Source organism: Amblyraja radiata, chromosome 28 (assembly GCF_010909765.2).
Source record: "Amblyraja radiata isolate CabotCenter1 chromosome 28, sAmbRad1.1.pri, whole genome shotgun sequence".
Classification (NCBI taxonomy): Eukaryota; Metazoa; Chordata; class Chondrichthyes; order Rajiformes; family Rajidae; genus Amblyraja; species Amblyraja radiata.
The window spans coordinates 30,078,865-30,104,785 of record NC_045983.1 but is presented as its reverse complement, the minus strand read 5'-3'; the positions used below and the strand labels follow the sequence as shown (position 1 = coordinate 30,104,785).

The following is a 25,921-nucleotide window of genomic DNA, read 5'->3' as shown; positions in this document are numbered from 1 at the left end:
ACTGGGCATCTTAAATTTATCCGCGCACTGTGCTATCATCTTCCCAGCATACTCTGAAGTTGACAGGATGCTGAGTGTGCCCATTTTTTTGCCACGAGGATCCATCTGTAAATTTGATCACCTTCCAGTATTTTCCAGTGCACTGACATGAGCTTGCGTTGACCTTTAGCCTAGTTTTAAACTAGTTTAGAGATACAGCGCAGAAACAGGCCCACCGAGCCCATGCCGACCAGCGATCCTTGTACACAAACACTATCCTACACACTCGGGACAATTTCCAATTTTTACCAAAGCCAATTCACCTGCACGCCTTTGTAGTGTGGGAGGAAACCGGAGCACCTGGAGAAAACTGACTTAACTTTTGGTACTTTCAAATAAACCCAAGTCAATCTTCGAATTTCCAAAACGGTGGGGGGGGGGGGGGTGTTTTTAATATATTGGTATTGTTCTGATTAGCATCCTGCAGTTATTATAGTTTAGACATAATTTTGTCTCATCAGTCACCTTCAAAACTGCAGAAAATCAGAGCTAAAGAAAAAGATAGCAACAAATTAAAAGTGCTCCTATTATCCCCAGTCCCCAAAGCATGTGGGTTTGAAAGTTAATTGGCCTCTGTACATTGCCCCTAATGTGTAGAGAATGCATGAAAAAATGGGATAACGTAGAACTAATGTGAGCGAGTGATCGATGATCGCCATGGAGTTGGTGGGCCGAAGGGTCTGTTTCCATGCTGTGTCATCATTCAATCAATGAGAGTCATAGGGTCATAGTCTTTTCGCGTGGAAACAGGCCCTTCGGCCCAACTTACCCACACTGGTTTTCATGTCCCATCTACACTAGTCCCACCTGCCTGCATTTGGCCCAGATACCTCTAAAACTATCTTACCCATGTATCTGTCTAAATGTTCCTTAAAAGTTGCGATAGTACCAGCCTCAACTATCTTCTCTGGCAGCTCATTCCATACATCCACCACTCTTTGTGGGACAAAGTTACCCCTCAGGTTCCTATTAAATCTCCCCCCCCCCCCCTCACCTTAAACCTATATCCTCTGGTTCTCGATTCCCCCACTCTGGGCAAGAAGTTCTACCCGAAGTAAATCTCTCATGATTTTGGAAACATAAACCATGCAGATGCTTCCTAACAATTAGCTGACATTCTGTCAACCAATAAAACAAAATTAAATAATTTTAATTGACAAATATTATTTTATATTCTACTGCTCCAGATGGTAGAAGAGAGTGAGGAAAGGCTAACAGAAGAACAGATTGAAGAGCTATTGCAAACTATCAGTAGCATCCTGCCAGGAAGCCCAGATGAGCAAGGTGGAGTTCAGCAGCAGGAGGAGGCGGACATGGTGGTTGAAGAGGATGGAAACCCAATGGATGAATCCTAGCACAATCCAGCAGAGACACGATTCCTGTCAAGCAATATACACCAAGTAATAATCCCTCTTGGTTTTATTTTTAAATCCTCATTTATATTTATTTTGTATTTAAATGCTGTGCTGGGAGTCTAGTCAACAGAGATTGCATTTCAAATGCTGTGTAGAGGATTTTTGTACGTTCAATTCTGTACAATATGAGATGTAAGCTATTAATGGTGAATGTTTGTCTTAATTAAGTTCACGTGGAAAGACTAAAGTATTTCAACCTCTACAGTTGTACATTGTTACATTTTGCTTCTGACTGAAAACTACTGGCAGTACATTCCTGAACAAAGGGATTGAAGAGGCAATATTTGCTTTTTTGCATTTTATAGACAGAAATGCATGATTCTCTGTTCAAGGCTATTTTTATGAAACAAATAAACATGCAACATATACTTCCATTTAAGTTTCTGAGACGTCTGGGAGTACTGAAAGTACTCTTCAAAAAATACTTTTGTGAAACTCTGTGAAATAAATGTTGAAAATGAAGGGAAATCTGTTCAATGGCTAGTGTAGATTCATGGAGTTAAAGAGCATGGAAACAGCCTCTTCGGCCCAACTTCTCCATGCCATCCAAGGAGCCTATCTGCGCTAATCCCATTTGCTTATGTTAGCCCATATACCTCATAATCTTTCCTATCTATGTACCTTTAGCAATTTATTTTAAACATTGTGAATGAACGCACCCATCCCACTCTTCTGGCAATGTGTGAAAAACATTCCCCTCAGATTCCCATAAAATCTTTTCCCTCTCACCTTAAACCCATGCCATTAGTTATAGAGTTCCCTTTCCTCTGAAAAGGACTGTGACTACCCTATCTATGTTGTTTTTTTAAAGATAGACACAAAATTCTGGAGTAACTCAGGCAGTATCTCTGGAGAGAAGGAATGGGTGACGTTTCTGGTCGAGACCTTTATTCAGACTCAATGTTTTTTTAAGATTTAAAAAAAAAGTTTAATTTAGAGATACAGTGCAGAAACAGACCCTTCGGTTCAACGAGCCCACACCAACCAGAGAACCCCGCACATTAACAGCCTACGCACGCGAGGGGACAATTTTACACTTATACCAAGTATACAAACCCAAGCCAATTAACCTTCAAACCTGTACGTCTTTGGAGTGTGGGAGAAAACTGGTGATCTCGGAGAAAACCCATGCGGTCACAGGGAGAATGTATAAACTCCGTACAGACAGCACCCGTAGTCGGATCGAACCCGTGTCTCCAGCGCTGCAAGCGTGTAAGGCAGCAACTCTACCGCTGCGCCACCCTCATAATGCCTCTCATAATTTTATAAACTTCTAAGACGACGCCTCCTCCTCTTTTGCTTCAGTGTCCCAGCGTAACCAATCTCTCCTTATAACTCAGGTCCAGACAACATTCCTGTGAATCGTTGCTGCATCCTCTCCAGAATCACAGCCTTTCTCTAGAATGGACTCCAGAAAATAACTAAGTATTCCCAGCAATCTGTATGAATGTAGCATGATGTCCCAACCTCTTTGCTCAGTTTCTCAGCCGATGAAGGCAGGCAGACCTCGTCCTCCGTCATCTCCTCAAAAAAAAAAATCAAATTTGGGAGACAACCTCCTATCTACTAAGTCACACTGATTGTCCCTGATCAGCACTTGCCTTTCCATATACAAATAAATGCTGTCCCTCAGAACCCTTCCAGTGACTTTCCCCAGCACTGATGCAAGGCTCACTGACCTGCAGTTCCCTAACTTGGCTTTAAAGCCCTTCTTAAATAAAGGCACATCTTTAGCCATCCTCCAGTCTTCTTGGAATTAGTTTTTGTTTCACAATTATGTAAGATTTGTTGGCATTCCACCAAACCCTTCGTGTTTTTTACAAAATAAGCATGCAGTGTTCACAAGCTGAAGTTGTAGAGCAGAAGTTCATTTGATATACGCACTACTTTTACATGCTGGCTTTGCGCAGACATTCAGCAAAGTTGAGAAGTGAGACTTGCTAGAAATGCTTGAAATTTGCTATGGTACAAAATAGCCTAAATATTAGAAACAAAGAGCTGCAGATGTCGATTCTCAAAGAAGGGCACAAAGTGCTGGAGCAACTCAGCGGGTAAGACAGCATCTCCAGAGAACACGAATAGGTGACATTTTGGGTTGCCCTACTCTGGCAATGGAGGAGGCCCAGGACAGTACTATGGGAATGAGAAGGGGAGTTAAAATAGTTGGACGATGTAGTCGTGGTTGGACGTTTGTGGACCGAATACTCAATAGGAAACACCCTTTTTAACACTGCTAAACACTGTAGAAGGAGCACAAAGATTTACAAAACTAACCATTGCTATTTACAACAATCTCTTGAATACCATTCAGGGGCAGAACACATTCTTTATCTTTCATTACAAAAGGAAAGATTTGCAGAAAACTAGTTTTCATGCAGTTGTTGGCTTTCTTGTAGTGACTTTAAAGAATTATATTGTAGATTAATCATCGTAGATAAGTTAGATAGTTTTGAGTCACATGGAAACAACCAACTGCAGGATTTCCCATTGAAATGGATGTCAAGTACTTTAGCCTACCATGTAATCAAAATTGGATACACCACATGCTCACTGGCTAATGTTAAGCTCAGCTTACATGCTAGTATTATGGAAGTAGTTTTCAATTTCTCTTTTGCAAAGCATAGTATGAGTATGAAGAGTCTCCCCCTCCCCACCCTCTCACCCCCCCCCCCCCTCTACCCCCCCCCCCTCCCAGTGTGTGGGGGGTTGTGGATAGTGTATGTGTGAAGCCGCATGCTTCCCCACCCCCCCCCCCCCTGCAACCGCATGTTGAGGGGATAGGACCCAACGGGTCCCCCTTGGTCTAGTGTACTTATAAAAGTCTTGTCTTGTTTCTATGTGTGTCTGTCTGTTATTGTCTTTTCGCCAAAAGAGTACATGATAGTGCTAAAATGTTTGCAGAATCTTACTCAGCTTTTTTCCATCGTCCATCTAATAAGTATCCTTCAGATTTGATGTTATATTTCACGTTATTGATATTTAAAGTTTAAAAACAGCCAACTTTGAAAATAATAACTGCCTTTGACAGGGGGACCTTTCCAGCAGCTTCCAATGATGACGTCACAATGCCATCTCACAGTCTACCAATCACAATGGCATCTCATTTACATAGGCTGCCGAGTCCAACAATGACATCACAATGGGATCTCAGGCACACGCTGCAGTGAACATTCCAAAAAACGAAAACAAATGTCCTTCAGGGAAAGAATCTGCCAGCCTAACCCAGCACCGCAAAGTTTAATGATTAGATTTGGATATCAAAAGATGGCCTTGTCGGTGGCACCCACATCACATTAAATCTTAGTGCAATTGCATTATTTGTTTAATTTTAAAATGACCTGTACAGTGAGTGAGTGATGGAAATGGGTTGCGTTGGGGGAATGGTTTACGTTGGCGGAACGGGCGATGGGGGTGATTGGCTTCTGGTGGAGCCTGTCTCCGGGGTGAGGGCCAACGCCGCGTTCGGGCACCAGCCCTCCCGTGCGACGCCGTGCACCCCCCTCCCCCTCATCAGGGGACGGGACCCAACAGGTTCCACTTGGTCTAGTGTATTATAAAACCGATAAATGTCAGAAACATCATTTTAGCATTGCCATACAATAGAATATAACATGGGACACACTTTCCATTCCAAAAACATTACAATTTGAGTCAAAGTACACTGCCTGGTGGAAATATATTTTGTTTAAATGGAGTGTAAGTGGAGAGGGTGGATACATTTATTTCTATGAACACAAATGTGGATATTTCTACCCATCTTTGTGCACATTTGTTAGCGACAGGAGCAACTGATTCTCTTGTCAATCTGTCAAATGAATTGTGATCATCGGGATTTTCTTTTTCATTCCCACATCTAGAAACTTTGCTTGAAATCAGTCAGCTAAGACCATGAATTTACAAAGATAGCAAAATATATTTATTATGCTAATCTGGGAGCATATTGTGATGCATGTAACACCAATGAGCTTTCATTGACTTTGCAATAGTAACTCACTGTTTTTGAGACACTTCCACAGAACATCTATTGACCTCAAATCCAGAACAAATAATTTTTAAAGGTGTGATACCCTGAAAACACAGCTTGTGTCAGCACAGGGTTTTGAATTCATAAAGGTTCACTGAAAATGTCAGCTTATGTTTGTTTCAAATTCGAAGTAACCAGCTGTGCTTTATTCTCCTGCCTTAGACTGGAAACACATGATTATTACCCACATTTTAAAGAGATTAACAAATGCATTAAGCACACACAAAAGATGGTGTAGAATAATATCTAATTTATTATCAATACAATGTTAAACTAGTTTATATGCAGCTACAAATGCATAAATCACCCAATAAATTTGAAACAGAAAAAATGGGGGACCACGGTGGCGCAGCGGGAGAGTTGCTGCCTTACAGCGCTTGCAGCACTGGAGTCCCCGGGTTCAATCCCGACTACGGGTGCTGTCTGTACGGAGTTGGTACCTTCTCCCCATGACCGCGAGGGTTTTCTCCGAGATCTTTGTTTTCCTCCCACTCCAAAGACGTACAGGTTTGTCGGTAAATTGACTTGGTACCCCTAGCGTGTGTGGGATAGTGTTAATGTGCAGGGATCTCTGATCGGTGTGGACTCGCTGAAATAATATTCTCCACGACATGGACAAATGAGGAATTATGTAATTTGAGACATATCTCTTATTATGTGGGTAAACAGAGTAAATACTGACATGATGCTGGTGCTCGGGTGTCCAGAACCAGAGATCATAGAACTCAAATGGAAGGACAATCAATCATTCAAGATTGAGATGAGCAAAATATTCTTGATCTGCAAGGTGGTGAATCTTTGGAATTCTCTACCCAAGAGAATTGAGTCTCTTGTAAGGGGTCTGAAGAAGGGTCCAGACCAGAAGCATTGCTTATCCATGTCCTCCGGAGATTCAAAATGCTGGAGTAACTCAGCGGGTCAGGCAGCATCTCTGGGAAGAAGGAATGGGTGACGTTTTTGGTAAAGAACCTTCTTCAGACTGAAGAAGGGTCTCGACCCGAAGCATCACCCATTCCTTCTCTCCAGAGATGCTGCCTGACCCGCTGAATTACTCCAGCATTTTGGGTCTAGCTTCGATTTAAACCAGCATCTGCAGTTCTCTTACACATTTTGTCTACTCCTGCGGAGATTCAGCAGACCTGCGGAGTTAGTCCAACACATTGTGTCATTATCCCTACCAGAAACGTTGCCTATCCATGTCCTCCATAGATAGTCATAGAGTGATATAGTGTGGAAACAGACCCCTCGGCCCAACTTACCCATACCTACCAAAATATCCCATCTACATTTGTCTCACCTACCTACATTTGGCCCATATCTCACTAAACCTATCCTATCCATGTATCTGTCTAAATGTTCCTTAAATGTTTCAGGGAACTATGTACACTACTCCTCGATCCCTCTACTCTCTCACACTCCCGGGGCCCTTCCGTTCACCGGGAAGGTTCCGTTCTGGTTCGACCTCCCAAAATGCGACACTTCACCCTTATCTGGATTAAACTCCATTTGCCATTCCTTGGCCCACTCGCCCAGCTCAACAAGATCCACTGTAATTCTTGATAACCATCTTCACCATCTACAATACCACTTACTTTACTGCCATCCACAAACTTATTAGTCATATCTTGTACATTCTTATACATATCGTAGATATAAACTACAAGCAGCAATGGGCCAACTCTGATCCCTGAGGCAAACCACTAGTCACAGGCTTCCAATCCGAAAAATAACCTTTCATCATCACCCTTTGTTTCCTGCTAGAAGACAATTCTGTATCTAACTTTCCAGGACTACCGTCTAATTCTAGACTCCTCTGCCTTGGGGAAAAATACTCAAATTATTTATCTTATCTATACCCCTCATAGTTTTAATAATCTCTATAAGGTCACTCCTTGGCCTCCTACATTCCAGTGAGAATATAACCAGTCTATCCTATTTCTCCTTTTAGCTGCAGCCCTTCTTTCCAGGGACCATCCTGGTAAACATCTCCTGCACTCTCTCGATTGCTATCATCTCTTTACTGCAGTGTGGCAACCAGAACTGTACACAATACCCCAGATGTTTATTGATGAAAGCAAACTGAGAAAAGATGAAAAGGAAACTGTTCTGCCTTCCCCCTTGCAAACTATTTCATTATGCTTGAAAAGAAATGAAGATAACAAGAAATGAAGATAACATAAGCTCTGCAATTAATAATACAGTGGTGTCATGATGCCCATGTTATGCTGCATTTCAAGCTGTTTTGTGTCTGCCTCTGCTGATGAGTTTGATTTATGGTTCTATTGAGTCTCAATTTATTTTCTGTTTTGCACAATCTGTTTGCAGAAGAATCAATACATAAAAGCAATCCGAGGCTGAATGTGAATGAATATCAACATTAAATTAGTGTAGTGTTTTTACAAGCCGAAAACCTTTAGGGCCATTGGCTTATGTAACAAGGAATTTAAAAATCTGAACATTTTCAGGCACATATGGCAGACTCGGATTATTTTCTGTTTTATGTAATGTCTGCTTTCCTGTGGAGCCTCAGTCATTCTCCAGTGTGAGCAGATTTGTTTATGTTAGCCAGAAGAAAGAAAATTCAGCACTCCATTTTCTAGACGAGGGTATCAGTCAGGGTAAGTTTATGATTAATTTTGTTCACGGAACTGACAATCTGATCAATGCTTGGTTTTGTGCTTCTCACGTCTTCTGCGGGTTTATTTGAAAATCAGTAACGATGTCTGTCTCAGCAGAAGAGAATCAGGAGCCTATAACTCCATTGTATTGTGATGAACAACAGTATGATTATTGAAAGCATACAAATAGTATGTAAAACATTTAGGCACTAAGTACAATGAATAAAATAACAGCTGATGCCAGACATTGTTAAAATAAGGGCTGAAATTTGGTCATCTTTGGCAAACACAGACACAAAATGTTAAAATTGATCTCACATTAACTGTCCCTCTTTGAAAAGTTCTGCGTTCTCTGCACTTTGATCACCTAATATGTGGTCTGGCAGCTGACAACCGCAAAAATCACACATGAAACCTGGCTGAATTTCACTGGTATCACTATCCTTTGAATTCTTTGATCAGATAATATTTTATTTATTATACATATTACACTATTACTATGGAAGCATACTTAATGGCTCAAGCAGCAAATGCACCTTATAAACCTGTTGTGACTTGGCAAGCAACAGAACAAGAAGTAATTAGTCAATGTTCCCTGTGTTTATGATTATAATCTACTAACTTCTGTAGATTTTATGCTATCCAGATGAAGGTAAGAATAAACTTTATTAATGTGGCAAAAGGCCAATCAGTAAACACTCTGTGCTCAATCTGACCAGATGGGGAACTTGGGCAGGATATGAAGAAACAGGCTGTAGAACAATTTTCTGTCCTAAAGAACTTGCATTCATATATTTTATTCATGACCCCACATATTCCACCATACTCACCAGTCAATGAAGTTCATTTGAAATATAGACTTTATTTCAATGTAGGAAATAGGAAAAAATGTGTTACTGGTCAGATGCTTATTCTCTCTTATCTTTATCCGTCAGTTTGTTTAGTGATAATAATTGATAGATTTTACTTTTTAGCCATGAACATTCTTAGTCTGAGGAAAATGCTGCTCAAAGTAAATCTATTACTTGTTGAAAAATGGAAATTTCCAATTGCAATTAATGATTTGTTAATTAGCATTTCGGAAAGTGTTGCATAATGTAACATATATTGTACTCTGTTGCACTTTGGTAACAAATGCTACCTTTATTTAACTATAGAGAGAATCGATATACTTCACTATATAAGCAGTGAATCGGTAAACATGATTAAGGGTCGTTAACCACCTGCTTCTTAAGTAAAATATTTGGTTTTGTTTAAGATCGTAAGACATATGAGCAGAAATAGACTATTCAGCCCATCGGATCTGCTCCATTATCCAATAGCTGATCTATTTTTCCATCTCTACTGCATTCTCCTGCCTTCTCCCTGTAACTGATGTCCTTACTAATCAAGAACCTATCATTTCAACAGTACTTCAATGACATGGCCTCCACGACTATTTGTGGCAATAAATTCTGCAGATTCACCATCCTACGGCTAAATTATTTTCTTCTCATCTCCATTCTAAAAAGGATTATACTGAGGCTGTGCCCTCTGGTCCAAGACACTCGCACTACTGGAAACAACCTCTCCACATCCACTCAATCCAGGCTTTTCATTATTCGGTAGATTTTAATGAAACTCCAGTGAGTAGAGGCTCAGAGCCATCAAACGCTCCCAATATGTTGACCCGTCATCCCCGGGATCATTCTCGTAAACCTCCTCTGAACCTTCTCCAATGCCAGAACATCCTCCCTCAAATACGGGGCCAAAAATTGCTCACAATACTCCAAATGCGATCTGACCAGTTCCTTATAAAGCCTCAGCATTACATCCTTGCTTTTATATTCTACTTGAAATGAATACTGACATTGTATTTGCCTTCCTTACTACCAACTCAACCTGTAAATTAAACTTTTGGTTCACTCTACTTCCATTCCATGTAAATGTAACCTCAGCTCCAGACTGACTGCACTAGCTATCTGTCTTTTTTTTTGTCGTTGGTTGTGCTAAGGACTTTAGGCTTTTTTGCACTAGTATTGGAGTTATTAATTATTTAATTAAAAAAATTTATCACTGCGTATTGTGCTTACAGGCCTGTTATGCTGCTGCAAGTAAGAATTTCATGGTTCTTTTGTCGGTACATATAGCAATTAAACACTTGAGTCTTTACTGAAGGAGGCTCATATCAATCCAGCTGTAAAGAATTACTCATTTAAACATTATTCTACTGTGATCAAAGTTGATAAACCATAATCTAGCATGACGGATTCAGAAAAAGAATGAAAACAATCTAGTATTCTCTGCTATTCATGTCTACAGTTTGGGGACATAAGAGATAAAATGAGAGAGTTTCATGTCTCCTGATAGTATATAAAACTATAAGGGGCAGTTAGGCTAGATAGTCAGAATCTTTTTCCCAGGATGGAAATGCCAAAGACTAGAGGCGAGAGGAGCAAAATTTAAGGAGATGGGGGGACAAGTTTTTTATACATAGCCAGGGGTGGTAGTGGAGGCAGATACGATTGGATTTTAGATAGGCACATGGATATGCAGGGAATGGAGGGATATGAATCACCTGCAGACAGAGGAGATTGGTTTAACTTAACACCATGTTCAGCACAGATGTTGTGGGAAAAAGGGCCTGTGCCTGTACTGTTCTGTGTTCTTTATTGTTCCTCCCTTCTTTAATTTGGAATATCAACACACTTCTGTTGAAAAATTATCTTTCAGTTGACTTGATACATGTTCTGTTTTCTCCAACCATTTGTTCAACTGTGTTTTCCAACGTTGCTGAAAGTTGTGAGCAGAATTCTCATTTGCATGGACTTTTGGGAGAAAAGAAGATAAAACAATTAGGAATCTTCCTGATCTAAGGATGTTCATTATATTGAAGAAAAGTAATAATAATAATAATAATAATAAATGACAATAATAATTTTTGAAACAATCACGTTTTTATCTGGTATGCACACTGGTGCTGCACATATTAACATTATCCAAATCTAATATCAGTCACGTGGGGTCAAACTAAGTGTTGGACATGGTTAGGACAGTGGGGTAAGAGGTAACATCTGTGTCACATTCCAAGAACAACATGAATCCTGTGATAATTTATATTGGTTGTCTCAGACTTATAGACTGGGGAGAACCCCATATTATAGCAATGTTACAAAATTTTGAGATTTTAAAAATTAAGTCTGTAATTTATCCCATCAGATAAAGCATAAAAATAAGTTTAATTTGACATCTAATTCACTTTCATATCTCAAGTATTTAAAAAGTTATGGCCATTTTCATACTCGGAAATGAGCATCTTGTTCCCTATTGATTTTCTATGGACATAACAAAAAAGTTGTGATCGTGAACAGTCAAAAGCCCATAACTTTCTTAAAAATTAAGAGAACTGAATGAAATTTTCAGTTATCATAGATTGAAGCATTCTGAAACAAATATAAAATAATCTTACTTGGATGACCTGAAATTAAAGCATATAATTAGTTAGTTACCTAATTGTAGCTAATTTCAGACTTCAATACTAGATCTAAACATCTATCCATTTCTTAATAAATTATTAACATTTTTAAATAGCCTAAATGTCCAAATAATATTCACAAATAATTCACAATAAAACATGATTTTTAAATCTCATTTACATTAATTTATAGGCCAAATGGAAGGAATTCAGTGTTCAATTGCTGTAAATAAATGTCCATTTAAATCAGCTTTCTAGTGGCTCCCTGTGGAACGCGCTGGTTTAGAACGTTCACATTGCGGTAGATTTGTGCCCCAAATGCCGAGAAAAATACTGCGGGATATAATGGGCCCAAATTGAGCTACTCGCAATATTAAACTTTGTATAAAGGGATCTTTAGAAGCCCTTTTTAATGTAAAAATATACAACCTAACTTCTGCTATTTTCTTTATGAGACCCTGCAGTTGCTGGCGGTCGCGGGTTTAGAGATTGATTTTTAAACTATTATAACTATTATACGAGGCCTTTAAACCTAATAATAGCTTTTGCGACGGGGTCTTCCAGCGATTTTTCGTTAATAATTAACTAGGCTGAACATCCTCGATTTGAACAGCCTAGAGAAAATCGCGTTTTAAACCCGCCCCCTCTAAACGGCGCCAAAATCGCGCACACCCGTAGCGGCAGATTTTCAAAGACGCTTCAGGTAGGCTTTGCAACATACCTACATATTAGTAAAACATGCGTAAGACTAACCTGAAATCTTTAATCACTAAATCCTGCAGATTCACTTGATGAAAGGAAGATTCACCCTGAATAATTGCTAAATATTGGTAATCTTTCATAGAAATCAAAGACATTGTACTAATTAAATTCTGAATGCTGAAGCCCCACATTTATTAGATGTCAAATAATGAAAGGCCGAGACAAGGTGGACGTGGGGACGATGTTTCCAGTAGTAGGAGAGTCTAGGACCAGAGGGCATAACCTCAGAATAAAAGGACATACCTTTAGAATGGTAATGAGGAGAAATTTCTTTAGCCAGAAGGTGGTGAATCTGTGGAATTAATTGCCACAGACAGCTGTGGAGGCCAAGTCATTGGGTATTTTAAACACAGTGATTGATAACTTCTTGACTAGTTGGGGTATCAAAGGTTATGGGGAGAAAGCAGGAGAATGGGGTTGAGAGGGTAAAGTAGATCAGCTGTGATCGAATAACAGAGTAGACTCGATGGGCCAAATAGCCTAACTCTGCTCCTATGTCACATGGCCTCATGCCTGTCTCTGAATTTTTGTCAACGCATTACTCCCTTAAGCTCAGACAGTATCCTATGTTAATATTTTCTATGATCTATAATATAATCTATATTAATAATAATTAACAATATAATCCAACAATCCAGTTGGTGCATTAATGTTTAGGAAACACTAAGTCAAGATAAATATGATGGGATTTATTTGTTATTGTTGCAAAGCATGGATGAAGAGAAGCTTTCCACAATCTGCTTTCAGGATATTAAAGCATTTATAGTCTTTTAGTTCTATGAAATTGTATCCATTTCCTGGCAAAAGCAGATTTCTTTTTCACTTTATGGGGGCATTGTAAAGGTGCAGAAAACAAGCCCTGGGATGTTTTGGAAGTTTGCTATTGCGATTAAAATTTTAATATTGCATTGAAAATCCATATTCTCTGCATTACATGTTGTTGCAATTTGCTATTGTAAGATTGCTTGATCCAGAGTCCTATGTGAGAATCTTGTGTGTTTTAATTTATTCAAGTGAATTCTTCTATTTGAATTAATTATAATCACAAATCTCGTGCCAACATCTGCAATAACTTTACAAAAAGGAACTGCAGATGCTGATTTATACCAAAGATAGACACAAAATGTTGGGGTAACAGCAGATCATTCAGTATCACTGGAGAAAATGGATGTGATGTTTCGGGTCCCGACCGGAAACATAACCTATCCATTTTCTCCAGAGATGCTGCCTGACCAGCATTTCGTGTCCATCTGTATTCCTATTCCTTTAGTTTAGAGATTCAGCTTAGAAACAGGCCCTTTGGCTCACTGAGTCCACACATCCAGTGATCACCCATATTCTAGTTCTCTCCTGCACACTAAGGACAATTTACAGAAGCCAATTAACCTACAAACCTTCACATCTTTGGAGCGTGGGAGGAAACCGGAGCACCTAGAGAAAACCCATCTGGACACGGAGAATGTACAAAGTCCATACATCGCCCATAGCCAGGATCGAACCCAGGTCTCTGGCACTTTAAAGTAGCAATTCTACCGCTGTGCCACTATGTCGCGCCTTATTTTTCAATAAAACAAGGTTCTTAAAAACAACATACATTCCAGTCTGAAGAAGGCCTGAAGGGCCTGTCCCACTTAGGCGATTTTTTTCGGCGACTTCCGGCGACTGTCAGTCGTAGCAGGTAGCCGAAAAAGCGGCGACTAGACCCCCTCTACGACAATGTAGATAGATAGATAGATCCTTTATTGTTATTCAGACCTTTCGGTCTGAACGAAATTATGTTGCCTGCAGTCATACACAGAATCAATAATAACAAAACATACAATAAACACAAATTAAACATCCACCACAGTGAGTTCACCAAGCACATCCTCACTGTGATGGAGGCAAAGTCTTAGTCTCCGTCTCTTCCCTCCTTGTTCTCCCTCTGCGCTGAGGCGATCGATCCAGGCCGAAGATGCCGCTCTCCAGTCCAGCGGACCTCCGTGGTGATGTCGCCGCCGCCGAAAGCCGGAACGCCGTCCCCGCTCCGAGACGGCCCGCCACAGCATCAGCTCCGGGCCGCCGCCCCAACTCCGGGCCGCCGCCCCCGCTCCAGGCCGCCGCCCCCGCTCCAGGTCCCGCAGTCTCCGCTCCAGGCCGCCGCCCCAGCTCCAGGCCGCCGCCCCAGCTCCGGGTCCCGCAGTCTCCGCTCCGGGCCGCCGCCCCAGCTCCGGGCAGCCAATAGCAGCTACGACAAGCTATGACAACCTACCACCTAGTCGACTTCAAGCTACGGCAAGCTACCAACAACCGGCGACCCATTAGGGCGTCCACCTACGACCACACCTACGACAATCTCCGACCACACCATGACAACCGAAGTCAACTTACGTCCACCCGCGTCAAGCTACGACAAGCAACGACCCTGTTGGCGACAACTGAGGACAATTCAGTCGCTGGTACCTGTCGCCAGTTGACGTAGGTAGTCGGCAATGGAATTCACTGAAGTCAGCACCTGGCGACAACCAGCGTCACCTGGCGACAACCTGCATCATCCTGGCGACAACCTACGACAGCACCTCCGACAGGAGAAGACAAGCCACGTTGAGCCCACAGTCGCCAAAAAGTTTTGAACATTTCAAAATCCAGCGGCGACCAGAAAAACGTTACGACTCTTTAGGCGACTTGAATAGACTACTTACGACCATACAGGCATCACCCCGCGACCATGTGGCGACAGCCTAGTCGCCTGTAGCTGCCGAAAAAAATTGCCTAAGTGCGACTGGGGCTTGACCCGCTGAGTTACTCAAGTGCTTGCTGTCTTTTTTTGCAAACCAGCATTTGCACTTGCTTGTATCCACACTATATCCTTTAGCAGTTCCTCTCTCCAGATTCTGCCTCTGTTATCATTTTGAATGTATCCAAGCTTACATGCTGTGTTTTCTGTGAAAGTCTTCATTCCCACATCATCTCAAGTGAAAACCAAGCAACACATACTGTATGCCAATTCATGCCAGAGTCCCTCCTCTTTGTAAGTTTGAATTAAGACTGTAAACAAGTAACAAGTGTCTGGCTCATTCTATGATCTTTGCTCATTAGTTTTCTATTATAGACATTATGTCTCCTATTGTCCAGGTTGTTACCAGAACTCGAGGTCTTGAGTTAAAAGGAGAGGCCTTTTTGGGATTGTTTTTAGCTTAGTGAAGGAGAGGTTGCTGTCTTCAGAAGGGAGTCATGGAGTGATACAGTGTGGAAACAGGCCCTTTGGCCCAACTTACCCTCACTGGCCAACATGTCCCAGCTACACTGCCTCAACTACCTCCTCTGACAGCTTGTTCCATACTCCCACCACCCTTTGTGTGAAAAAGTTGCCCCTCAGATTCCTATTAAATCTTTTCCTCTTCACCTTAAACCTATGTTTTCTGGTCCTCGATTTGTTACTCTGGGCAAGAGACTCTGGGCATCTACCCAATCTATTCCTCTCATGATTTTATACACCTCTATAAAATCACCTCATCCTCCTGCGCTCCAAGGAATGGAGTCCCTACCTCTTCCTATAGCTCAGACCCTCTTGTCCTGGCAACATTGGAAGGATCCCAAATCTAAACATTACAGGGCAGCATAGTGGTACAGCGATAAAATTGCTGCTTCACAGCGCCAGAGACCCGGATTCAATCCTGACCTCAGGTGCTATCTGTACGGAGTTTGAACGTTCTCCTTGTGACCGCATGAATTTCCTCTGGGTGCTTTGGTTTCCTCCTCCATTTCAAAGATGTGCAGGTTTGTAGGTTAATTGGCTTTGTAAATTGCCCGTAATGTACAGGATGCAAAGGTGAGATAACATAGAACTAGTGATCGATGGTCGGTGTGGACTAGGTGGGCCGAAGAGCCTGTTTCCACGCTGTATCTCTAAACTCAACTAAACCTATCCATTCGCTCCACAAATGCTGCCTGACCTGCTGGATTACTCCAGCACTTTGGGTTTAGCTCAAGGTTTGAGCATCAGTAGTTCTTTGTGTCTCCAAGTTGCTGGCTTAGGATGCTGTTACTGCAGACGGCTTTTCAGCAGGTTAGAACAAGCTCAACATCAATGAACAGATCTGTTATGAGGCAGAATTTCCAGTGATGACTGAAGTGGTCATGGACAAGGAGCTTTGTTTCTCAAGCAGAACCCTTGATTAATCACATCAGAGCCTATGCACCATCATCAACTATTAAATATGGGAGTGGAGCCAACTATGGCGCTGAACTAGGAACTGACATGATGCACAGGACTGGTAGTGATGATAAACATTATGCTCCCACTCCAAGCACAATAGGTTCAAGGTGAGGGGGAAAAGATTTAATAGGAATCCAAAGGGTAGCTTTTTCACACAAAGGGTGGTGGGTGTATGGAACAAGCTGCCATAGGAAATTCACAAAAGAAATTCCAAGCCCCTGACTGCATTGCAAAGCTTTAAAGTATTTAGCCAAAACATCAGTTCAACAGTTGCAGACTTCAACAGTTGCCATTACGTGGAACAGTTTTGGATCAGATACAAGACACGTGAGCAAATTTTAAAGTCCAGGAATTTTTTTAAATTCGAATGAGTTGGCACTATGATGTCACCGGACCACCCTTTTAATGTGATATTGAATACGATATACTCCAACAAGAAAAATCCATAGATCCATAGAACAGTTAGGATATTTCCAGCAAATAATATCCTGAAAAACTTTATGAGACCCATTACTCTATAGTTAGTAACATCAAGTGTGAGTGGTAGATGGAAAAAGTGAAGCTAATAATGATCTAATCTGGAACAACCTTCCTAGTTCACAACTTCTATTTCAATTCCTTCCACTTTCTATAAATCAAAGGTGCAGCCAAGAGTACTTGTATGGACCCCAGCTCCCCTTGTCTCTTTGTAGTAACAAGAAACTGCAGATGCTGTTAATACACAAAAGGACACAAAGTTCTGGAGTGACTCAACAGAAGGGTGTCAACCTGAAACGTCAACCTATCCATGTTCTCCAGAGATGTTACCTGACCAGCTAAGTTACTCCAGCACTTTGTGTCCTTTGTGAACGCTTGTCTTTGTTGGCTCATGAAACAGATCTTTTTCCAAACTTACTCTGGCACTCCCCATCTCTTTCTCCATTACATCGATGACTGCATTGCTTTTGCCTCCTGAACTGTTGCAGAACTTGTCAATTTTATCACCTTTGATTCCAACTTCGCCCTGCTCTCAAGTTCAGCTGGACCATTTCTGACGGTTCCAACATCTGCAGTCTCTTGTGCCTCCTTTAAGTTCACATTGTTTTGTCCAAATATACACTTGAGTAAAATAATGAATAAATATGTTCCATCCATTTTACAAATCCACTTTCAAACTGAAATAATATTCTCCAATACATGGACAAAAGAGGAATTATGTAATTTGAAACATATCTCTTATTATGTGGGTGGACAGAGTAAATACTGACATGATTGCTGCTCAAGCGTCGAGAACCAGAGATCACAGAACTCAAACTGAAGGTCAATCATTCAAGATTAAGATGAGCAAAATATTCTTGATCTGCAAGGTGGTGAATCTTTGGAATTCTCTACCCTAGAGAATTGAGTCTCTTGTAAGGGTCCAGACCACAAGCATTGCTTATCCATATCCTCTGGAGATTCTGCAGACCTGCTGAGTTAGTCCAACACATTGTGTCATTTTCCCCAACAGAAACGTTGCCTATCCATGCCCAACACAGATAGAGTTCAAGTTCAAGGGAGTTTATTGTCATGTGTCCCTGTATAGGACAATGAAATTCTTGCTTTGCTTAAGCACACAGAAAATAGTAGGCATTTACTACAAAACAGATAAATGTGTCCATATACCATGATATAAATATATACACACATGAATAAATGTGTCATAGTCATACAGCGTGGAAACAGACCCCTCGGCTTCAACTTATCACACCGACCAACATGCCTCATCTACATTACTCCCACCTACCTGAATTTGGCCCATATCCCACTAAACCTATCCTAAGCATGTGTCAAAGTTCGTTTCTTAAAAGCAGATAGCAACAAAAACTGTTAAAGGTAAAACCATGGCAATCTTTAATTGATTCGTCAGATGGGATTGGCGATCTACAATGAGCACAAACGTTGCTCAGTGCTTCTTGGGCTCCCACTCACAAAACAAAGAAGAGTTAGGACAATTATACATTTTTCTTATCAGTAAAACACTCCTACCAAGTCTGAATATGGCATGACTGAAAGATTCTGCAGCCTTTCAGAAGATAGGAAGGCTGGGTCCAAATCAAGCTCATCCAATAACAAGTTATTACTTATCTCTGGAGCGTCAGCTATTTTTTCAATCTTGGCTTCTTTATGGCCTTGATTGAAGCACATGTTATTACTGCACACTGCCATCTTAATGTCTTTATTAAAAAGACAACCTGCCCTCCATATTGTGTTCCATATAATGTACAAAGTCATTCTGACTTGGCACCATTCTTTTGTTCTACTAGATCATGCTTTTGTAGAAGATCTCCATTTTAGATTTGACTATTAGCTCTTTCACATGTGCCTGTCTAAATGTTCCTTAAATATTGCGATAGTCCCTGCCTCAACTACCTCCTCCAACAGCTTGTTCCATACACTCATCACCTTCTGTGTAAAAAAGTTACCACTCGGGTTCCGATTAAATCTTTCCCCCTTCACCTTAAACTTATGTCCTCTGGTTCCCTTATCCTCTTGTGCTTTAAGGAATGGAGTCCTAGCCTGCTTGAATACTCCCGAAACTTCAGGCCCTTGAGTCCTGGCAACATCCTCATAATTCTTCTCTGCACCCTTTACAATTTGACAACATCTTTACTATAACATGGTGTCCATAACTGAACACAATATTTTAAATGTGGCCTTACCAACGTCTTATACATAGACATATAGAGGAAATAGGTGCAGAAGTAGGCCATTCGGCCCTTCGAGCCAGCACTGCAATTCAATATGATCATGGCTGATCATCCAAAATCAGTACCCCGTTCCGGCTTTTTCCCCATATCCCTTGATTCCCTTAGCCCTAAGAGCTAAATCTAACTCTCTCTTGGAAACATCCAGTGAGTTGACCTCCACTGCCTTCTGTGGCAGAGAATTCCACAGATTCACAACTCTGTGGGTGAAAAAGTTTTTCCTCATCTCAGTCCTAAATGGCCCATATCTTAAACTGTGACCCCTGGTTCTGGACTCTCCCAACATCGGGAACATTTTGCCTGCATCTACCCTGTCCAATCCTCTTAGAATTTTATATGTTTCTATAAGATTCCCTCTCATCCTAAATTCCAGCGAATACAAGCGCAGTCGGCCCATTATTTCATCATATGTCAGTCCCGCCATCACGGGAATTAACCTGGTGAACCAACGCTGCACTCCCTTAATAGCAATAATGTCCTTCTTCAAATTGGGAGACCAAAATTGCACATAATATTCCAGGTGCGGTCTCACCAGGGTCCTGTACAACTGCAGTAGGACCTCCTTACTCATAAACTCAAATCCTCTCGCAATGAAGGCCAACATGCCATTAGCTTTCTTCACTGCCTGCTGTACCTGCACACTTACTTAGAGACTGATGTACAAGCACACCCAGGTCTCGTTGCACCACCCCTTCTCCTAATCTGACACCATTCTGGTATTAATCTGCCTCCTGTTCTTGCCAGCAAAGTTGATAACCTTACATTTATCCATCTGCCATGCTTCTGCCCTCTCACCCAACCTATCCAAGTCACCCTGCAGCCTCATAGCATCCTCCTCGCAGCTCACACTGCCACCCAGCTTTGTCTCATCCGCAAACTTAGAGATGTTACATTTAATTCCCTCGTCTGAATCGTTAATATATAAAAACAACTGGGGTCCCAGCACCAAGCCTTGCGGCCCCCACTAGTCACTGCCTGCCATTCTGAAAAGGACCTGTTAATTCCTACTCTGTGCTTCCTGTCTGCTAACCAGTTCTCGATCCATGTCAATAACCTATCCCCAATACCACGTGCTCTAATTTTGCACACTAATCTCTCATGTGGGACCTTGTCAAAGGCTTTTTGAAAGTCCAGATACACCACATCCACTGTCTCTCCCTTATCCATTCTACTTGTTACATCCTCAAAAAATTCCAAAAGATTGGTCAGGCATGATTTCCCCATCATAAATCCATGTTGACTTTGACCGATCCTGTCACTTCTTTCCAAATGCACTGCTATAACATCTTTAATAATCGACTCCAGCATCTTCCCCACGACCGATGCAATGCTAACTGGTATATAATTCACTGTTTTCTCTCTCCCTCCTTTCTTAAAATGTGGTTACATTGGCTACCCTCCAGTCCACAGGAACGGATCCAGAGTCGAGAGAACATTGGAAAATGATTACCAATGCATGCACGATTTCTAGGGCCACCTCCTTGGGTACTCTGGGATGCAGACCATCTGGCCCTGTGGATTTTTCTTTCTTGTTCCAACAGTTTACCTAACACCATTTTCCGAATAATGTGGATTCCGTTCAGTTCCTCTCTCCCACTAGATCCACGGTCCCCAAGTATTTCCGGGAAATTGTTTGTATCTTCCTTTGTGAAGAGAGAACCAAAGTACTCGTTTAACTGTTCTGCCATTTCCTTGTTTCCCCATTATAAATTCACCTGTCCCTGACTGTAAGGGACCTACATTCGTCTTCACTGATCTTTTCCTTTTTACGTACCGATAGAAACTTTTAGTCAGTTTTTAGATTTCCCGTAAGCTTTCTTTCATGCTCTTCCCCCCCCCCCCCCCCCTCTTAATGTACCCCTTTGTCCTCCTCTGTTGAGTTCTAAATTTCTCCCAGTCCTCTGGTTTGTCGCTTGTTCTGGCCAATTTATATGCCTCTTCCTTGACTTTAACACTTCCCTTGTCAGCCACGATTGAGCCGCCTTCCCAGTTTTATTTTTTCGCCCGACAGGGATGAACACTTTCTGTTCATCCATGCGGTTTTTAAATCTTCTCCATTCCATCTTCACTGCCAACCCATTAAGTATAATTTGTTAGTCTATCCTAGCCAATTCCCGTCTAATACCTTCAAAGTCTCCTTTATTCAAGTTCAGAACCTGTCTCAGAATTAACCGTGTCACTCTCCATCCTAATGCAGAATTCCACCATATTATTATGCACAAGATTACTAACTAATCCTTCCTCAGTAGACAATACCACGTCTAAGATGGCCTGCCCTCTAGTCGGTTCCTCTACATATTGGTTTAAAAACCCATATTCCAAGAAATCCTCCTCCTCAGCACTGTTACCAATTTGGTTGGCCCAATCTATATGTAGATTAAAGTCACCCATGATAACCGCTGTACCTTTGCTGCACGCATTCCTAATTTTCTGCTTGATGCTATCCGCAACCTCTCTACTGCTGTTTGGTGGTCTATATACCACCCCAACAAGCGTTTTCTGCTCTTGGCTATTTCGCAGTTCTACCCATACCGATTCTACAGCATCCAAGCTGATGCCTCTCCTTACTACAGCATTAATCTTCTCTTTAGCCAGCAATGCCACCCCGCCTCCTCTTCCTTTCTGTCTATCTTTCCTGAATATCGAATACCCCTGCATGTTTAGCTCCCAGCCTTGGTCACCCTGGAGCCATGTCTCCGTAATTCCAACTATGTCATATCCCTTAAATACTAACTGCGCATTCAATTTATCCACCTTATTTCGAATGCTCCTCGCACTAGGGCACAGAGCTTTCAGGTTTGTTTTTCTTATCTCTTATCTTATATAACTGCAACAAGACCTCTCAACTTATATCCTCAATACCGCCTGACCTGAGTAACTCCAACACTCCTCGCTAACGATGAGCTATTCTACATTTTCCTTCATCTACATTCCTTTTGATGTCTCGTTCTCACCGTACACTTCCTTATCTCCGAGTCTATCTTTCCCCTGACCCCCAACCTTCTATCTTCAGATCTCTTTCCCTCTCCCCTGACTTTCAGTCTGAAGATAGGTCCCGACCCGAAACATCACCCATTCCTTCTCTCCAGAGATGCTGCCTGACCTGCTGAGTTACTCCAGCATTTTGCGTCTATCTTCGGCGTAAACCAACATCTGCAGTTCCTTCCTGTACATGGGAATGGGAAGTTGAAGAGTGTGGCCAAGCGCGACAGCAGCGCGGCGAGGGGCCGAACGGCCTGCACTGGAAGAGTTAAAGCTCGCGGGAGATCCCATTGTTCCCGCCCACCGCGCGCGCGGCAGCGGCTTGGCCAATCAGCGGGCGGATAACGGCATGCGGGCGAGGGGCGGCCAATGGGAGGCGGTGTTTGATGCCGCTGCTTCAATCACCGCCGAGGCGCACGGTGGGGGGTGGGAGAGGTTTGGGGGCGGCGGGGGAGGGAGAGAGACAGACAGACAGAGAGAGAGATGAAGGCCAGCGGGACGACATGGCCGTGAGGACGCTGAGCGGCCGGCGGGCAGGCAGCGACAACCGGAATCTGCAGTCCCGCCGCGGCCGGTGAGTAAGCCGCCGAACACCCCACCCACCCTACCGACCGACGGAAAGATCTTGAGCAAACCCCAGCCGCGCGGGCGATCAGCGGTTGGGCTCTGGGTTTAAATAACAACGGCGGGTGGAAGCTCGAGCGGGCGGGCTGTTGGTGCGCGCTCCCGCGCCCGTGCGTGTTGGGCACGAGCCGCGGGGGCGCCGCCCTGGTGCGCGCTCTCGCTCGCCCACCGGCGCGGCGGCGGGGCTGTTCGCCCCCAGAGTGTGTGTGTGTGTGTGTTTACATTGGCCGCAAACCCTCCCCCAGACGCTCCCCGACTGGGGTTGATTGTAAGTTTATTGTTACGTGCACCGAAGTACAGTGAAAAGCTTTTGTTGCGTGCTATCCGGCCAGCGGAAAGACAGTACTGTAATGATCACAATCGAGCAATCCACAGTTATTCCCCTTACGCAATAAGGGGAATAACGTTTAGTGCAAGGTAAAGCCCGCAAAGTCCGATCAAAGGTAGACCGAGGGTCTCCAGTGTGTTTACAGACAGATACGCAATAAGGGGAATAACGTTTAGTGCAAGGTAAAGCCCGCAGAGTCCGATCAAAGGTAGACCGAGGGTCTCCCGTGACATAGATGGTAGGTCAGGACTGTGCAGGAAGGCACTTCACATGCTGGATTAGACCGAAGATAGACACAAAAAGCTGGAGTAACAATGGGACAGACAGCATCTCTGGAGAGAGGGGAATAGCGGGTTTTCGGGACGAAACCTTTCTTCAGACTGCTTCGGTTCAGTACTGCTCTCTAGTTGTGGTGAGATAGTTCAGTTGCCTGATGATAGCTGGAAAGAAACTGTCCCTGAATCTGGAGGCTTTCATACTCTGTGTCCCGCCGCCTCTTGCCCTTTTATATACCCAATAAACATTGCACCGTTTTTTTTTCACTCACTAGGGAGACTTTTTTTACTGAAGCTGGGCTGCGGTTCTTTATTAACCCTGCGTGCTATTTGTCTGTGGGTGTCATCGTGGCTGCCTAACCCCCCTACGCATCCACTGTTAGATGCCGATAACGTTGCAAAGTTGGTCGTTTGCTCTTGTTGGAAATGTTGCAAAGTTGACCTGCTAATGCTGCAAACATTGCACACTTGGTTGTCTTTCTTTGCCAACCTATAGTTTTTTCCATCCACCTGTCTGAAGATGACACCATCTAAGATTATTGGGATCAACCTGGGATTACATCAGACATGATGTATCTACTCTTCAGAATTCATTATGTTACTACCTCTTCAGAATTCATTTTGTTACTACCATCAGCAGTAGTATCATCAATGAAGATAAGTCAGGGGCTGTCCCACTGCGGCGACCGAATCCACGAGTTCTGACGAGTTTGCCCTCGACTCATACTCGCAGCATGGTTGACAGGAGGTCCTAGGAGGTCTTTGTACCTCTCCTTCATGCTCGAGAGTAGTCCCAGTGTACTCGAGGCCTCAGCTAGATCGCGGCGTATTTTTCAACACGTTGAAAAATGTCCACGAGTAAAAAAAGGTCACCATGGAAAAAAATAGATAATTTTTTTAATCGTAGGTTTAGTCGAAGTAGGTCGGCATGTTATTCGTACGTAATCGAGGGTAGTCTAAGGTAGTCGTAGATATAGTCGAAGGGAGGTCGTCTGCACTCTCCACTATTTGGAGTCCAATTTTCCTGAAGCTAGTCTTCAACATAGTCAAAGGAGGTCTTCAACATGACATTTTTTCAAACTCTTCTAAACTCGCCAATTAGGTTGCTGCAGTGGGACAGACTCTTACCTTCAGCAGCCATACATGCCCAGGCTAAACACCCCCACCACCGTGTTTCACAGATGAGGTGGTATGCTTTGGATCTTGGGCAGTTCCTTCTCTCCTCCACACTTTGCTCTTACCATCACTCTGATATAAGTTAATCTTCGTCTCATCCGTCCACAAGACCTTTTTCCAGAACTATGGTTGCTCTTTTAAGTTCTTCTTGGCAAACTGTAACCTGGCTATCCTATTTTTGCAGCATTGCATCTTGCAGTGTAGCCTTTGTATTTCTGTTCATGTAGTCTTCTGCGGACAGTGGTCATTGACAAATCCACACCTGACTCCTGAGGAGTGTTTCTGATCTGTCGGACAGGTGTTTGGGGATTTTTCTTTATTATAGAGAGAATTCTGTCATCAGCTGCAGAGGTCTTCCTTGGCCTGCCAGTCCCTTTGCGATTAGTAAGCTCACCAGTGCTCTCTTTATTAATGATGTTCCAAACAGTTGATTTGGAGCCGCAGGTTTAGCTGATGTCTCTAACTGTTTTATTCTTGTTTCTCAGTCTCATAATGGCTTCTTTGACTTTCATTGGCACAACTTTGGTCCTCATGTTGATAACCAACAATAAAAGTTTCCAAAGGTGATGGAATGACTGGAGGAATGACTAGGTGCTGAGAGCTCTCTTATACCTGCATTAAGGAGGCAATTAAACACACCTGAACAATTTCAGGCAGCTGATAATGTGTCCCAAACATTATGGTGCCCTGAAATGGGGGGGACTATGTATAATCTGTACTCCAATCTGGCTTTCGCCCCCTCCATAGCACAGAAACTGCTCTCCTCAAAGTCCTCAACGACCTCCTCACCTCTGCTGACACTGGTTCCCTCAACATCCTCATCCTCCTCGATCTGAGCGCAGCCTTCGATACAGTGAACCATAACATCCTGCTCACCAGACTCAAAGACCTCGACATTGAAGGCTCTGCACTCAGCTGGCTCCGTTCCTACCTTTCCAACAGATCCCACTTCATCTCTCTCCACAACCACACCTCTGCTACAGCCACAGTCACTCAAGGCGTTCCCCAAGGCTCCGTACTCGCCCCCTCCTCTTCATCATCTACATCCTCCCCCTTGGTCAGATACTCCGCCACTTCAACCTGGACTTCCACTGTTACGCTGACGACACCCAGATCTACCTCGGCACCAAATCGGGACTAGAGTCGGAAATTAGCTACTGATTGGCTACAATCTCGCATATTTACATGCAAATGTTAATTAATATGCACTGTCCCTATAAACAAAATATATATATATATCCCCCCACAACCCCCCCCTCTCCCATATCAACTCCTGTTTGTCAGCTATAAAAACCTGGAT

At 42.7% G+C, this 25,921-nt stretch overlaps 1 protein-coding gene across 3 annotated transcripts in view; it reads left to right on the top strand.

Annotated features, from left to right (window-relative positions):
• LOC116989057 (CGRP receptor component) overlaps positions 1–25,921 on the top strand; it is a 68,476-nt gene that overhangs the window by 39,127 nt on the left and 3,428 nt on the right. The window contains exons 6-7 of one of the 3 annotated variants that reach the window (XM_033046202.1): positions 1,227–1,439; positions 7,427–9,493. In XM_033046202.1, the coding sequence (XP_032902093.1) occupies positions 1,227–1,394 (168 nt within the window). In that variant the 3' untranslated portion in view covers positions 1,395–1,439; positions 7,427–9,493. Of the gene's footprint in view, positions 1–1,226; positions 1,829–7,426; positions 9,494–25,921 lie in introns of those variants that run through there. The other 2 variants (XM_033046201.1, XM_033046200.1) reach the window with 2 other exon arrangements.